Source organism: Pistacia vera, unplaced genomic scaffold, assembly GCF_008641045.1.
Source record: "Pistacia vera cultivar Batoury unplaced genomic scaffold, PisVer_v2 Contig497, whole genome shotgun sequence".
Lineage (NCBI taxonomy): Eukaryota > Viridiplantae > Streptophyta > Magnoliopsida > Sapindales > Anacardiaceae > Pistacia > Pistacia vera.
In genome coordinates, this window is record NW_022196331.1 from 322,653 (window position 1) to 339,199 (window position 16,547).

General features: G+C 37.0%; 2 protein-coding genes across 3 annotated transcripts; both read left to right on the plus strand.

Annotated features, from left to right (window-relative positions):
• Positions 1-29: 29 nt before the first annotated feature.
• Positions 30-5,000, plus strand: LOC116105323 (cellulose synthase A catalytic subunit 7 [UDP-forming]-like). The gene is given in 15 exon segments (XM_031391758.1): positions 30-202; positions 297-492; positions 757-959; positions 1,057-1,156; positions 1,232-1,352; positions 1,578-1,844; positions 1,962-2,216; positions 2,218-2,247; positions 2,249-2,300; positions 2,415-2,678; positions 2,770-2,982; positions 3,095-3,302; positions 3,396-3,592; positions 3,678-4,031; positions 4,186-5,000. Coding segments are annotated over 15 exon segments (3,117 nt in total). The 5' UTR covers positions 30-127; the 3' UTR covers positions 4,768-5,000.
• Positions 5,001-9,680: 4,680 nt separating this feature from the next.
• LOC116105314 (cellulose synthase A catalytic subunit 7 [UDP-forming]-like) lies at positions 9,681-16,532 on the plus strand. Of its 2 annotated transcripts, XM_031391750.1 has the most exons (12): positions 9,681-9,773; positions 9,872-10,070; positions 10,230-10,469; positions 10,796-10,919; positions 11,143-11,409; positions 13,185-13,530; positions 13,611-13,874; positions 14,384-14,596; positions 14,686-14,899; positions 15,057-15,256; positions 15,354-15,707; positions 15,801-16,532. In XM_031391750.1, exons 1-12 carry the CDS (start codon positions 9,699-9,701, stop codon positions 16,380-16,382), a joined length of 3,078 nt encoding a protein of 1,025 aa, XP_031247610.1. In that variant the 5' UTR covers positions 9,681-9,698; the 3' UTR covers positions 16,383-16,532. The 2 variants fall into 2 exon arrangements, with proteins under 2 accessions (XP_031247610.1, XP_031247609.1); XM_031391749.1 differs by lacking the exons at positions 9,681-9,773; positions 9,872-10,070; positions 10,230-10,469; positions 10,796-10,919; positions 11,143-11,409 and adding exons at positions 11,577-11,694; positions 11,918-12,184 and having other exon boundaries at positions 15,801-16,530.
• Positions 16,533-16,547: the final 15 nt, after the last annotated feature.

Consider the following 16,547-nt stretch of genomic DNA (forward strand, 5'->3'; position numbering starts at 1 on the left):
TGAAAAAAAATAATCAATATTTTCAGTGTCCAAGTTATGTCCTACAGCTTCTTCTTCTCCTTCATCAAATATAACCCCCCAACTCTCATTTCACTATCTTCATCACCTCTCTTTCTCCCCATCAGCCATGGAAGCCAGCGCCGGACTCGTCGCGGGGTCGCATAACCGCAATGAACTTGTTGTCATCCACAACCATGAGGAGGTAATTGACTGAGAAGAAAATGAGTTGAAAGAGCGGAAATTGTTGGGTGGTTTTGTGTTGTAATGTGTGTTTTGTGGTTTGGTTTTTTGTGCAGCCTAAGCCTTTGAAGAACTTGGACGCTCAAGTTTGTGAGATTTGTGGCGATGAAGTTGGGCTCACTGTGGATGGAGACCTGTTTGTGGCTTGTAATGAATGTGGGTTCCCTGTGTGTAGGCCTTGCTATGAGTATGAAAGGAGAGAAGGAACCCAAGTTTGTCCTCAATGCAGGACTCGATACAAGCGTCTCAAAGGTAATGAAATTTGTTCATTTTTCTATGCATTTTCTAGAGGGTAACGCTTGTTATGTCTTTGGTCCATAAATTTTCTCGTACTGTCGAGGTTTTCTAAAATCACTTCTGTAGTATAGCATATTTTCATGCATTTTCTGACGGGTAAGGTTCATTATGTCACCAGACTAGTTAGTCACTCCTTTTTTATCTGGCTATCAGTAAATTTTCTCGTACCGTTGAGAGCGTACTGATGAGTTTGCTTTATGTTTGATGATTGTTGTGAAGGGAGTCCAAGAGTGGAGGGAGACGATGATGAAGAGGACATTGATGATATTGAACATGAGTTCAAAATTGATGAGGAACAAAACAAGAACAAGCAGTTGCATGTGGCTGATCTGCTTCATGGGAAGATGAGCTATGGAAGAGGCCCTGAGACTGATGAGAATTCCCAGTTCCCTCCGGTTATAGCCGGTGTTCGATCCAGACCTGTAAGCAAAAAAAGCTTTGCTCATTGTGAAGAATCAATAAATCTTTAAGGGATTATTGTAATAAAAAAGATCAAAATAAACATATTTATGTATGCAGGTGAGTGGGGAGTTTCCAGTTGGAGGTTATGGCCATGGAGAACAGATGCTGTCTTCTTCACTTCATAAAAGAGTTCATCCATATCCAGTTTCCGAACCTGGTAAATTAATAATCCTTCTGATAGAACTTGTAAGATGTTAACAGCGTGTTCTAAACTACATTTTGTGTCAAACAGGAAGTGCAAGATGGGATGAAAAGAAAGAAGGAGGATGGAAAGAGAGAATGGATGACTGGAAATACCAGCAAGGCAATCTTGGCCCTGAACCTGATGATGCTAATGACCCTGATATGGCCCTGTATGTAACCAAACTACTAGAAATTAAAAGTTCTCTTTCCTGTGAACGTCTGCATTTTTTTCAAAATCCGAACTCAAACTCCAGGCGGAAGGAGTACAGCAAAAACTTCCATTTCAGCAAACTCTTTCCGTCAGGGCTTCGAGTCCAGATTTAAAAAAAAATGCAGACATCTGCATCTGAGAATATTCACTAACAAGAAATGTCCTCATGTGTCAAATATTGCAGGATTGATGAAGCTAGGCAGCCACTCTCAAGAAAAGTGCCAATTGCCTCTAGCAAGATCAATCCTTATAGGATGGTGATTGTGGCTCGGCTTGTCATCTTGGCCTTTTTCCTCAGATATAGAATTTTGAATCCAGTGCATAATGCTATTGGACTCTGGCTAACATCTATCATATGTGAAATCTGGTTTGCATTTTCTTGGATTCTTGATCAGTTTCCCAAGTGGTTCCCAATCGATCGAGAGACCTATCTTGATCGCCTTTCATTCAGGTAACAATCTTACCCGAAAACTGTTTTTGAAAACATTTCTAACTTATTCTAATTTATGCGTTTTCATAATTCAGTCAAGTTGGTGACTAATTGCTTCCTGATAAATTTTTAATGTAGGTATGAGCAGGAGGGTGAACCAAATATGCTTGATCCAGTGGATATCTTTGTCAGTACAGTGGATCCCATGAAGGAGCCTCCTCTTGTCACAGCTAACACAGTGTTGTCAATCTTGGCAATGGACTATCCTGTTGATAAAATCTCATGCTACATTTCTGATGATGGTGCTTCAATGCTCACCTTTGAAGCCTTGTCTGAAACAGCTGAATTTGCTCGAAAATGGGTACCTTTCTGCAAGAAGTTGCATGAGCCTAGAGCCTGAGATGTACTTCACCTTGAAGATTGATACTCAAGGACAAAGTCCAGCCTACATTTGTTAAGGAGCGCCGGGCAATGAAGGTTCGCATAAATTTCATTGACTTCATCAAGTTCAGAGTACTTTGAATGAATTTTTTTTTTTTTTTTTTTTTTTTTTTTCAAATGAAGTGTCATTGGATGGTGCTTGTTTGACAGAGAGAATATGAAGAGTTCAAGGTTAGGATAAACGCTCTTGTTGCAAAGGCGTCGAAGGTTCCTCCAGAGGGGTGGATTATGCAAGATGGTACACCATGGCCAGGAAACAATACCAGGGATCACCCTGGAATGATTCAAGTCTTTCTTGGTCAAAGTGGAGGCCATGATGCTGAAGGAAATGAGCTACCCCGCCTTGTTTATGTGTCTCGTGAGAAAAGGCCTGGTTTCCAACACCACAAGAAAGCCGGTGCCATGAATGCCTTGGTAAAGATTCCACTGTCTTGTAATGATCTGAGCCACTGTAATTGTTCAGTATTGAGTGATAACTCTTTCAATTGCCTGTCTATATTTCCAGGTTCGTGTCTCTGGGGTGCTTACCAATGCTCCTTTCATGCTGAACTTGGATTGTGATCATTATATCAACAATAGCAAGGCTGTGAGAGAGGCCATGTGTTTCCTGATGGATCCTCAGATTGGAAGGAAAGTTTGCTATGTCCAATTCCCTCAGAGATTCGATGGTATTGATAGGCACGATCGTTATGCCAACAGAAACACTGTCTTCTTTGATGTAAGCCTAAAAGAATCAGTCCATATATCCACCATTCAAAATGGTTACTTAATCCCTTGTAGATTGTGTAAGATCAATGTAAAGTAATTTTTCTATTCTCCCTGTTTTGCAGATTAACATGAGAGGCCTAGATGGCATCCAGGGTCCAGTGTATGTCGGCACAGGATGTGTTTTCAGAAGGCAAGCTTTGTATGGCTATGAACCTCCAAAAGGTCCCAAACGCCCCAAGATGGTAGTCTGTGACTGCTGTCCATGTTTTGGACGCCGCAAGAAGAAGTATGATAAGCATGGTGCCAATGGAGAAAATGCAAGCCTAGGAGGTATCAAATTCTTATCAAGTCAATCATCTCTGAATTGCACACTATTTCATTCTTTCATTGCATAACTAGAACTTAAATACGTCACCTCAGTAGGAATGGAGAACGATAAGGAGGTATTGATGTCCCAGATGAACTTTGAAAAGAAATTTGGACAGTCAGCAATTTTTGTGACTTCAACTTTAATGGATCAAGGTGGTGTCCCTCCTTCCTCAAGTCCTGCAGCTCTGCTTAAAGAAGCCATTCATGTCATCAGTTGTGGCTACGAAGAAAAGACTGAATGGGGTCTTGAGGTAACATCAGAAGCTTCAATCTTTAACACTCTGCATTTTGTTTGATGCTTGGTTATCTAAAGTTTGGCTGCTTTTACCTATGCAGTTGGGATGGATTTATGGTTCGATTACAGAGGATATTCTTACTGGTTTCAAGATGCATTGCCGCGGCTGGAGGTCCATATACTGTATGCCAAAGATGGCTGCATTCAAGGGTTCAGCTCCCATCAACTTGTCAGATAGGCTGAATCAAGTCCTTCGGTGGGCACTTGGTTCTGTTGAGATTTTCTTCAGTCGTCATAGTCCAGTCTGGTACGGCTTCAAGGGAGGAAAGCTCAAGTTTCTCGAGCGTTTTGCATATGTCAACACAACTATCTATCCCTTCACCTCCTTACCTCTCCTTGCCTACTGTCTCCTCCCAGCTATCTGCTTGCTCACTGATAAGTTCATCATGCCGGAGGTAAAATTGAACCGTTTTCAATACTTTAAATTTGAAACAAAAACATTTCAAATGCCTTGTGTTACAAGGAATCACTGCATTTCCATTCGTCCAACAAATGCATACACACTGCATCCTTCCGGTATACTAATAAACTCGTTCTTGCATGATCCAGATTACCACTTTTGCAAGTCTCTTCTTCATTGGTCTCTTTATCGCAATCTTCACTACGGGTATTCTTGAGCTAAGATGGAGTGGAGTGAGCATTGAGGAATGGTGGAGAAATGAACAATTCTGGGTCATTGGTGGCATTTCTGCACACCTCTTCGCTGTTGTGCAAGGTCTTCTGAAAGTTTTGGCTGGAGTTAACACCAACTTCACTGTCACATCCAAGGCATCCGATGATGAGGAGTTTGGTGAACTCTACACCTTCAAGTGGACAACTCTTCTGATCCCTCCCACCACTGTCTTGATCGTAAACCTTGTTGGAGTTGTTGCCGGTGTCTCAGATGCCATAAACAATGGAACTCAAGCATGGGGACCTCTATTCGGAAAGCTCTTCTTCGCCTTCTGGGTGATTGTCCATCTCTATCCTTTCCTCAAAGGTCTAATGGGGAGGCAGAACAGGACGCCAACTATTGTTGTTATATGGTCAGTCCTTTTGGCTTCAATCTTCTCCTTGCTTTGGGTCAGAATTGATCCATTTGTGATGAAAACCAAGGGGCCTAACACCTCGCTGTGTGGAATCAATTGCTGAAAGATTTGATATCTTATTCTTCTTTGAATCAATCTATGCATCTCCAGGCACTTTCTGTACATTAATTCTTTGCTTAAAAGTATAAGATATGTGATGCATGAACCAACAAACTGGAGATGCACAGGAGGGAATAAAACTAGAGTGGAAATTTTTGTGTAGCAATGTGTGATGTACGTTGTAACAGTTTTGTAATTGATGAATTTGAAGGAATGGTGCTTCTGTTACTTCTCAAATGGGATGCCCCCATGAATCTATCAGTTGGTTTAAAGTTTAGACATCTCAAACTGCACATCTTGGCTCATGAGAATTAGAGTTTTCAGTCTTTCACACACAAAATGTCTCTAGATATGCAGCTTTATACTATCTAGCTAAACAACCAGAAACTTTAAAATCCATCTCTCATCATTCAAAACCATGCACTGAAGTAAACCCTAATCAGGCAATATCTACTGGGTTAACCCAGACTATTACAGTTTGAGTACAGACGAATTTCAAAACCATTAGTATTGAAGGCGTCCTTTGTTCTTAATGACTTGATGGACCATCTATGACTCCAAAAGAATATATAGGAAGCTAATGAAGCCTAAACTTGACACAATTGAACAAACTTCTTCAATGCACTTCAACAAATATTCAAAGATGGAATTGAAAGAATTCAGCATCACTAAGCTATAGGGAGATTAAATGCCAATCCTATCCCCTTATGCTAACTTCAGAAAATCAAAATGACTTCAAGGGTAAACATATCAAAGCAAGTAATATAGAGAAACAAGGAAAATGTGGTATAAAGTATCCACTGAAAAAAAAAAAAAAAAAAGAAGGGTCTAATACATAAAAGAAGATGACCTAGAAGCAAAATTTAACATCATTTTAGGCTTAATATTTGAGGCAAAAGAATCATCAGCAAGCTTCTGATATAATATAATCCAATGATTAAAATTTATTAATAAGTAGAANTGAAGCCTAAACTTGACACAATTGAACAAACTTCTTCAATGCACTTCAACAAATATTCAAAGATGGAATTGAAAGAATTTAGCATCACTAAGCTATAGGGAGATTAAATGCCAATCCTATCCCCTTATGCTAACTTCAGAAAATCAAGATGACTTCAAGGGTAAACATATCAAAGCAAGTAATATAGAGAAACAAGGAAAATGTGGTATAAAGTATCCACTGAAAAAAAAAAAAAAAAAAGAAGGGTCTAATACATAAAAGAAGATGACCTAGAAGCAAAATTTAACATCATTTTAGGCTTAATATTTGAGGCAAAAGAATCATCAGCAAGCTTCTGATATAATATAATCCAATGATTAAAATTTATTAATAAGTAGAAAAATAATCTATTCTATAGAACTACAATTCCCTGAAAGATAGGCAAGAATTTCCAATTCCTACAATCTTACAATAGAATCAAAGACCAGCAAGCAATAAGCAATAGAATTCAGAAAAGTTCCAAAACTCAAAACAATCAGCAACAAGCCGCATTAATATAACATATAACGTTTATTAGTTTATCAAAACTCAAACATAAACATGAAAGTGCCAAACAAATATGTAAATCATGAACATACCAATCTAAAAGTTTGATAATTTGCAGCATTGGTTCAACAAGGTAATCAACTGGCTCATATTTGAAAATTTCATTGATCAAACCTGGAACTGTGTCCTGGAAAATCAGCAACTGATTAAAAGAAATCCCCACTTGCAAAAATCCTGTAGGAAGAGTTTATATATATTAAAGTACTTGGAATGTGTCACACTATTGAATTTTTCATGGTATACTTATAATGTGACACCATATCTTATATGAGATTTTGGATTGGCCTGATGCCAGAAGCTTGTTAATTTGAACCATATACTATTCCTGGTTGCATGTACATACATATATAAGTGGGTAGGATTACAGATTCTGACAACAACTTTGATTGGTATGCAACACTTTAAGATCTGTATAGGGATAATGACTTGATTAATCTCCGAAGCTTAAACTGATGATACGGTTTGTAATCACTTTTGATAAGAACAAACCACCTTTGTTGCATAGATACAATAAACTGATAGATTACATGTGACGAGGACAAGATATGAAAATTGCTTTCATTAAACACTTCCCACTTACACTTTAAGAGATTAAAGCAAGTTTAAGTGGGTGCATGGTGCAATGGTGGTGAATATGTAACACCGAGGATCCAACACTTTAAGGTATAATATCTTACATGTCTGGTTACAAAAAGACAATCAAGAAACGTGTTGTTATATAAGTGTTTGGTCATCGTAATCAAATGGACATGTTTTGAGTGAATGAAGCTCAAAACAAATTCGTACACACATATATATATACACACACATAATGTAACGTAAAATACTAAGTGCAAAAGAAGATTAATTAAGTAATAGAAGGCAGCATTTAGGTAAGAAGATAGATCCTGTTGTTTTCAAAAATAACGTGTATATATATGGGATGATGATTTTGTTGAGTTGATTATGACTATGTATTTAATTAGATTTGTATCTTTATGGTGCTTGAGTGTTCGAGGAACTATATCGATTCTATAAAGTCATCGTACAATAATCAAATAAAAACTATGTCATATAAGTATTTAATTAAGAGTAATAGTGTTTTATCAGTATACTTACAAAAAAATTGTTAATTCATCCGAAATTTAAGTTCGGCTCCTATAATTCGTTGTTGATTAAGGAACCAACATGCACGCAACAAGAAAATTATAGAAGGGTTATCAAGGTAAGAAATAAAAGAACCCCGTAAATTTTCATTCTCTATACGGATTCCTAATAAATTTTCTATATAAAAAAAAACTATTAAAAGGGCAGGCTTTTATAGTTTTTATATGAATTTAGCCAATTTTTTTTTTTTTTTTTTCTTTCTGTGAAAGCCTGAATGCCCCACACAAGATATGAGAATGGGCTTGAGTAAATACTCGTTCTAAGAGATTCGATCTTCTGACATTGTAAGTAAAGTTCGCTCATTGAAAGTCTATCACAGTTAAACCATACCTATAGTTAAAATTGTCTTTCTAATGCAAGGAGACTTGTTCGATCTATATATTGTTATTTTACATATATTGTGCAGTCGTAATCCATAGCCTTAAGAATAGTGCTGTGTGCAGCATGTTTAGGGTTTAAAAATAGTTAGTTGAGAGGTTTAATTATGGAGATGTTAGTTGGATGTGGACTTTTTGATACTTTCATGACGTGAGTTTCTCAAATTAATTATACTGTTAGTTCAGTGTATAGCTCCAATATGTTTACATCAAATAAGACAGTTAACTACCCTTGAGTGTCTGGCTGATGGTGTGATATGAGAGACTTTTGAGTATATTACTCAAGATTTTGAGTTCGATTCCTCTCGATTATTAATAAGGTAGCCTCGCTTCCGATGACTAATTGAGATATGGAAAAAATAATCCCTTCATTAACCAAAAAAAAAAAAAAAAAAAAATCAATGATCATCAAAATCTACCAAAAAAATCTAAAATATTACCATGTATCACATCATTAATATTACTATCTAATGACATTGATAACCCTTAAATACAGTAATTATTTGTCATAAGTTCATTAATTTATGGTATTAGGTCAACAATACTACCATGCAATATCATTGATCGACTTTCTCATATCTAAGATCTAATTGAAGGATCTTAAAGAAGCGCTTGCCCAGACACACAGATACACTTGTTTTTCCATGGATATGAAATATGGTGCACCATTTTAAAGAATTGTAAAAGGCAATTAGTACTTACTGCAACTTACCTTTGCTATAATATCAAACCAAGGAATCAAATGAATTAATAACTTCCTGTTTTGGTTGGATGAACTTGTGTAAGGGAGCTCAAAAACGCAGAAGGAAATAATATATATAGGGGTGTTCGGTTCTGGGTACCCTGTATTTTTTTAAGGAACTGGAACTGGAACCGGAATCGACGGTTCCTTGAAATTTGGAACTAGAACCGGAACTTACGATTCCGGTTCCTAGGTACCCAGAACCAGAACTTGTAACAACAGTTCCGGTTCCGGTTCTAGGTATCCTGTAAAATTCATGACCCCCCAAAAGTTTTTAAAATGGCAAAAAAACCCTTAAAATCTTACAAATACCCCCCCACCTGGCACTTGTTAACAAAAATAAAATTACAAATTATAAATTCAAAATTACAAACTCTATTACTTTGTAAAGGTAGATTCTCAAAAGTCAAACCAACTTACTTTAAATATTATGAAATATAAATATAAATGTATTAACATTACTTTTTTTACAAATGTTTTTATTAACCGCCATAATCTTTAATTTTATTTTATATTAGTCTCGGTTCCTAGTTCCGGTTCCTAACTATAGGAATTGGAACCGGAATTGTACAGTAACGGTTCTAAAAATTTGGAACCAAAACCTATCCGTTGACGATTGGTTCTGGGTAGGAACCGGAACCAAACCCCAGATACCCTCCGATTCTGGTTCCAATAGGTTCTTTTGAGCACCCCATATGTGTGTGTGTGTAAACCCCCAAGGTTGACTCATCATACCTATGAGATAAACTTGGACAGAATACTATCATGTTAATTCGTATATCTATCTCATAATCATTTATATAAAATATTTTATTTTCTCAATCTTTTGACATAACACAATCATGATTGAATAAGAAGTTTAATTAAAACAATATTTATGGCTGCGGGAATATTGCATGCATTTTATTAATTATCTAAAAATGGAGGATCAAATTAATGGAGGATCAAATTAGGTTTAAGTTCAAGCAATTGATGTGGACTCTGCAACCAACAATCTCACTCTTATGTAGACACATTAGGTGAGAGATATGCAGACTTCTATGTCCCACCTTCGTTCATCTTCTATATAAACCCCATTTCTCCTTTCCACACTCACCTCCCCTCTCTCTCCCTCCCCACCCTCCATGGCTAGTAATTCTGTTCTCTTTGCAGGCTCCCACAACCGCAATGAGTTCGTTGCCATTCACAACCATGAAGAGGTAATAATAATATTAAACACACACACCAAAAGAAAGAAAGAAAAAAACTGTTTTTGAAATGTGTTTTTACATTTTATCTGTTTTTGTTTCGGTTGCAGCCAAAGTCGACTTCAAGAAATTTGGATGGGCAAATTTGTGAGATATGTGGAGATGAGATTGGGAAAACTGTAGAGGGAGATCTGTTTGTGGCATGCGATGAATGCGGGTTTCCAGTTTGCAGGCCATGCTATGAGTATGAAAGAAAAGAAGGAACTCAACTCTGTCCTCAGTGCAAGACCAGATACAAACGTCTCAAAGGTATATTCCATTCAAGACGTTATCCAAGTTAAAACGGTTTAACTGGTGCGACCAGGAATCAATCTTAAGACCTCTTATACAATCTTAGAAGATTTATTTAACTCGAGTACAGTAACTTGTCAGGGATTAACTAATCGTTTTGAATGTTCTTGCATGAAGGGAGTCCAAGGGTGCCGGGAGATGCCGATGAAGAGGATATTGATGATATTGAACATGAGTTTAACATCGAAGATGAAAGTGAAAAGCAGAAGCATGCAATGGAAGCTGTGCTCAGTGGGAAGTTGAACTATGGAAGAGGCCCTAATGAAGATGAAAATGCCGAGTTCCCACAAGTTATCAAAGGAGAACAAAAGCTTTCTTCTTCTCTTCATAAACGAGTGCATCCCTTACCTGAACCCAGTATGCCAATTTTCTTTTTTAATTATTTCATAATCTAAACCAAAATAATTAAGAATATATCGCTTTAAATTACTCACCTTCTCTATTAAGACAAAAAAAATTATTGTTATATCCATCTCATTTAATAAAGTTTAAAGTGCATTCTCTCGACTCGAATCATAAATATAATCTATCCAAACAAGTCTGAGATAGATAATATTTGAGGTTTAAGTTGGGAAAACGTACTCTAAGCCTCACTAAAGGGAATAATACGAAAAACAAGTATGTAATATATATGTATATATAGGACTAGAAATTAATGTTCAAATATGATTTATACGTATCAGGAAGTGAAATAAGCTGGGATAAAAAGGATGGAGAAGCGAAGGAGAAAATGGATGACTGGAAAATATTGCAGCAAGGCAATCTTGTGATGGAGATGGATGGCACAAATGATCCTGAAATGGGCATGTATGTGCTTGATTACATTTAATTATTCTCTATTTCATTGCATATATTATTAGCATATTTACATGCAAATTCAAGTTTTTCTAGGGTTTATCCTATGATAAACATACCAATTCTCAAGCTATAAGAATATTTTTCGTTTTAGTGTTTCCAAAAATGGATTTTATAAATAAACAAATATTAACGAATTGATAATAAAACATTATTGATTTGTGAATTGGTGCAGGATTGATGAATCAAGGCAGCCATTGTCAAGAAAAGTAGCCATCCCATCAAGCAAGCTTAGCCCTTATCGGATGGTGGTGGTGGCTCGGTTTATTATAATGGGCCTTTTTCTCCAGTATAGAGTTACCCATCCCGTCCCTGACGCCATTGGGCTCTGGCTCACCTCTGTGATTTGCGAAATTTGGTTCGCTTTCTCTTGGGTTTTCGATCAGCTTCCCAAATGGCTTCCGATCCTACGCGAGACCTATCTCGATCGCCTTTCCATCAGGTTACATCATACTCACACCGATTTATCAAATAAAAAAAATATTTAATAATTAAAGATGTCAAAATGATCAATATCATTTGCAAAATACTAAGCCATGTTAATTTGTTTTACNTATATATAGGACTAGAAATTAATGTTCAAATATGATTTATACGTATCAGGAAGTGAAATAAGCTGGGATAAAAAGGATGGAGAAGCGAAGGAGAAAATGGATGACTGGAAAATATTGCAGCAAGGCAATCTTGTGATGGAGATGGATGGCACAAATGATCCTGAAATGGGCATGTATGTGCTTGATTACATTTAATTATTCTCTATTTCATTGCATATATTATTAGCATATTTACATGCAAATTCAAGTTTTTCTAGGGTTTATCCTATGATAAACATACCAATTCTCAAGCTATAAGAATATTTTTCGTTTTAGTGTTTCCAAAAATGGATTTTATAAATAAACAAATATTAACGAATTGATAATAAAACATTATTGATTTGTGAATTGGTGCAGGATTGATGAATCAAGGCAGCCATTGTCAAGAAAAGTAGCCATCCCATCAAGCAAGCTCAGCCCTTATCGGATGGTGGTGGTGGCTCGGTTTATTATAATGGGCCTTTTTCTCCAGTATAGAGTTACCCACCCAGTCCCTGACGCCATTGGGCTCTGGCTCACCTCTGTGATTTGCGAAATTTGGTTCGCTTTCTCTTGGGTCTTCGATCAACTTCCCAAATGGCTTCCGATCCTACGCGAGACCTATCTCGATCGCCTTTCCATCAGGTTACATCATACTCACACCGATTTATCAAATAAAAAAATATTTAATAATTAAAGATGTCAAATTTATCAATATCATTTGCAAAATACTAAGCCATGTTAATTTGTTTCACTCTTTTGAATTATTTTTTTATTATCTTAATTGGATAAAAAAACAAAATATATGCTTGTTTACACTTCTAGGATCATTATTCTGAAAATTAATCTAAATTAAATAATTTTTTTTTATTAAAAATGAAAAGATGAGGGGATTTGTTTTCTATTATCATATTCTATTAAATTCAAAATATTTTTCCAAACTTTATTCAACTAAAAACAATTACCTTTCACTCCTTCCAGTTTAAAAATAATCCACTCAAGACTACTACTGTCTACTAGCAACCACTAGTAGCTAGTGTCGGAACGATGCACGACCGGCCGGATTTGGTTGCTCGTGCGTCGATCTTGCCATTTTCGGCCAGAGATTTGGCGGTTGAAGACAGCCAGATTTTGGGGGGTGGTTTAGTTAATTTTTAAAGTTTCATTGTAGGGGGTGTTTAGCTAAATTAACAAATATAAAAGGTTAAAAATAATTTAAATGTTTTCAGAAAATGTTTTTCCAAAAATATACCAAACAACTATTCAACATTTTATCCAAATTTGATATAATTTTCAAATATTATAGTAAACATATTTTCATAATTTAATCAAACTCAACTAAACTTAAAATAGTTTGTCAAAATAACATTTTTCAAATAATCTACCAATCAAGCCTTAAGCTTATATTATAAGCTTGAACCTGATAATGGGCCAGAATAGGCCCAACCTTTAAGCCCATCATTAGGCCCACATTGGAATTCAAATTGGATCTCATCATACGGGTAGCCCGGGCTTAACAAATTAAAAGATGGGCCGTGTCCTACCCGGTCAGGCCATTTGATTCCTCTAGTAATCTACATTAAAATGCAAATTCAAGAATAATTATAACTTTTTCCAGTTGGTCCTGATAAATTTGCAATGTTAGATATGAGCGGGAAGGAGAACCAAACACGCTAGCTCCGGTTGATGTTTTTGTGACAACAGTGGATCCCTTAAAGGAGCCTCCTCTGGTTACGGCCAACACAGTTTTATCAATCTTGGCAATGGACTATCCTGTTGATAAAATCTCATGCTACGTTTCTGACGATGGAGCTTCCTTGCTGACCTTCGAAACCCTCTCGGAAACTGCTGAGTTCTCCCGCAAATGGGTGCCTTTCTGCAAGAAATTCAACATCGAGCCTCGAGCTCCCGAGATGTACTTCGCTCTAAAAGTTGATTATCTCGCTGATAAAATCCAGCCTACCTTTGTCAAGGAACGTCGCGTCATGAAGGTTCGCAACGCTCAGTTACCACTTGAACTAAAAGCTTTTGAACTGCACGTATAAGGTAATTTTTTGTTTGGTTTTTTCAGAGAGAATATGAAGAGTTCAAGGTGAGGATAAATGCCCTTGTGGCGAAAGCGAGAATAGTACCGGTAGAGGGATGGATCATGCAAGATGGAACGCCATGGCCGGGAAACAATACTCAGGATCATCCTGGAATGATTCAAGTGTTTCTTGGAGAAGGTGGAGGCTTTGATGCTGAGGGAAATGAACTGCCCCGCCTCGTTTATGTCTCTCGTGAGAAAAGGCCTGCATTTCACCATAATAAGAGAGCTGGTGCCATGAATGCCTTGGTAAATATCTCACTGTCTTTCCTGCTTGATATAGAATTTAAATACCGTTTCTCGATTTTGAACGTGATTTTGATAAGAGTTGAAATGTTTCAGAAATTGTTTTCAGATACAATCTTCAAAACTACTGTAAAATCAAAATAATTTGTTTCACAGTTCCTTGAAAGGTCCTTAGAATTTGCTTCAGCTTATGTTCAAGTATTTCAGTCCTGGATTATGGGATATAAACCACTTCTGACTCTTTGTTATTCTTTCCAACTTGCTAAATAGCTCAATGTATTTCTTGTTTGATATAGAAGCTAAATACAATTTCTCGTTTTTCTAAAGAACAGTAATATTATAGCAGCGTGACTGGTTCATACGAGTTGAAATGTTTTCGGAAACAATTTTCAAATACGATCTTAAAAACTATTGTAAAATCAGAATAATTCGTATTCCCAGTTTCTGTCAGGTTTTTCAGTCCTGCATAATGTAATATAAACCACTTCTGATTCTTTGTAATTTCTTTCCAGGTTCGTGTCTCCGGGGTGCTGACAAATGCACCATTCATGCTGAACTTGGACTGCGACCATTATGTAAACAACAGCAAGGCTGTGAGAGAAGCAATGTGTTTCCTAATGGATCCACAGGTTGGAAAGAGGGTTTGTTTTGTTCAATTCCCTCAAAGATTCGATGGCATCGATAAACACGATCGTTATGCCAACAGAAATAGAGTCTTCTTTGATGTAAGTCTCCCCGAAATTCAACACATTTTACAACTTCCAAAATGGTTCAAAACCAGACAAAGTCACATTGCTTTCACAATGTTTTGCAGATTAACATGAAGGGCCTAGATGGCATTCAGGGACCAATGTATGTTGGCACAGGATGTGTTTTTAGAAGGCAAGCTTTGTACGGCCACGAACCTCCAAAAGTCGCCAAGCGTCCGAAAATGGAAAGCTGTAGCTGCTGTCCATGTTTTGGACGCAAAAAGAAACATCAGAAAGTTTCCAAGTCATTAGTAAATGGAGTTGTTGCTAACTTTGAAGGTATCAGCAATCTTGGTTAAATATTTCATTGACAGTATATATCACATCTCAAATAGTTAACGAATGAGAGTCTAACTCAGTATATTTACTCGATTGAGTTCAAGTTATTGTACTTTAGTTATTATCTAACTTGAACTTAAAATTTTTCATGGAGTAGAAGTGGATGGTGAAAGCAAGGAGAAGTTGATGTCCAAGATGAATTTTGAGCATAGATTTGGAGATTCATCAATTTTTGTGACTTCAACTTTAATAGAGGAAGGTGGTGCCCCAACTTCCTCAAGCAAAGAAGCACTTCTGAAAGAAGCTATTCATGTGATGAGTTGTGACTATGAAGACAGAACTGAATGGGGAATTGAGGTAAGCTCAACACCTAGAATTTCATTGTTTCTTCCGTTGTTCTTCACATCAATCTAAATGCATGAACATTTTGGTCACTTTTGTTTTGCCAATGCAGTTAGGATGGATTTATGGTTCAATTACAGAAGACATCATCACAGGATTCAAGCTACATTCCAGAGGCTGGAGGTCCGTTTACTGTATGCCGAAGAGGTCTGCATTCAAGGGTTCAGCTCCAATCAACTTGTCAGATAGGCTCAATCAAGCCCTTCGTTGGGCACTTGGTTCTGTTGAGATTTTCTTCAGTAGGCATAATCCAATCTGGTATGGCTTCAAGGACGGAAAGCTCAAGCTTCTTCAGCGTTTCGCGTATATTAACACAACAATGTATCCCTTCACCTCTATAATAATTCTCACTTACTGTCTCCTACCTGCAATCTGCTTGCTCACAGATAAATTCATCATGTCAGAGGTAGAAACTGAAACTCATTTAGTCATGTACTTGCTTTAGAATTCTTGGTTTTTATCAGCTAATGAACTTCTTGTTGATTCTTGCACAATCCAGATGAGTGCATTTTCAGGACTCTTGTTAGTTGCTCTATTCATCTCATTCTTTACCAGTGGCATACTTGAGCTGAGATGGAGTGGAGTAACCGTTGAAGAATGGTGGCGAAACGAGCAATTCTGGGTAATTGGAGGCATTTCTTCACACCTCTTTGCTGTTGTGCAAGGCCTGCTGAAAATCCTGGCTGGAGTTGACACAATCTTCACTGTCACGTTCAAGTTATTTGATGATAAGGAGTCAAAAGAACTATACAATTTCAAATGGACAACTCTCTTGATCCCTCCAACCACTGTTTTGATCATCAACCTTGTCGGCATTGTTGCAGGCTTCACAGATGCCTTAAACACTGGTTACCAGGCACTTAGACCGCTAATTGGAAAGTTCTTCTTTGTCTTCTGGGTTATCGCACATCTCTATCCTTTCTTGAAAGGTCTAATGGGGAGGCAAAACCGGACGCCAACCATCGTTATCATATGGTCAGTTCTTCTGGCTTCAATCTTCTCTTTGGTTTGGGTGAGAATAGACCCCTTTGTGACAAGAGCCAGGGGACCTGATCCTAAGGATTGTGGAATCAACTGCTGAAAACAATGGTGTTTTGATGTAAAAATATGTATATTTTCATTAAGAACAAATGATATTTTATGTATGAATCAACCGAAATGCAGAAGGAATAAAGACAGAGTGAAAATTTTTGTGTATGCTCATAGCACCAGCTTTGTACAAATGCATATGAACATTTCATTTTCA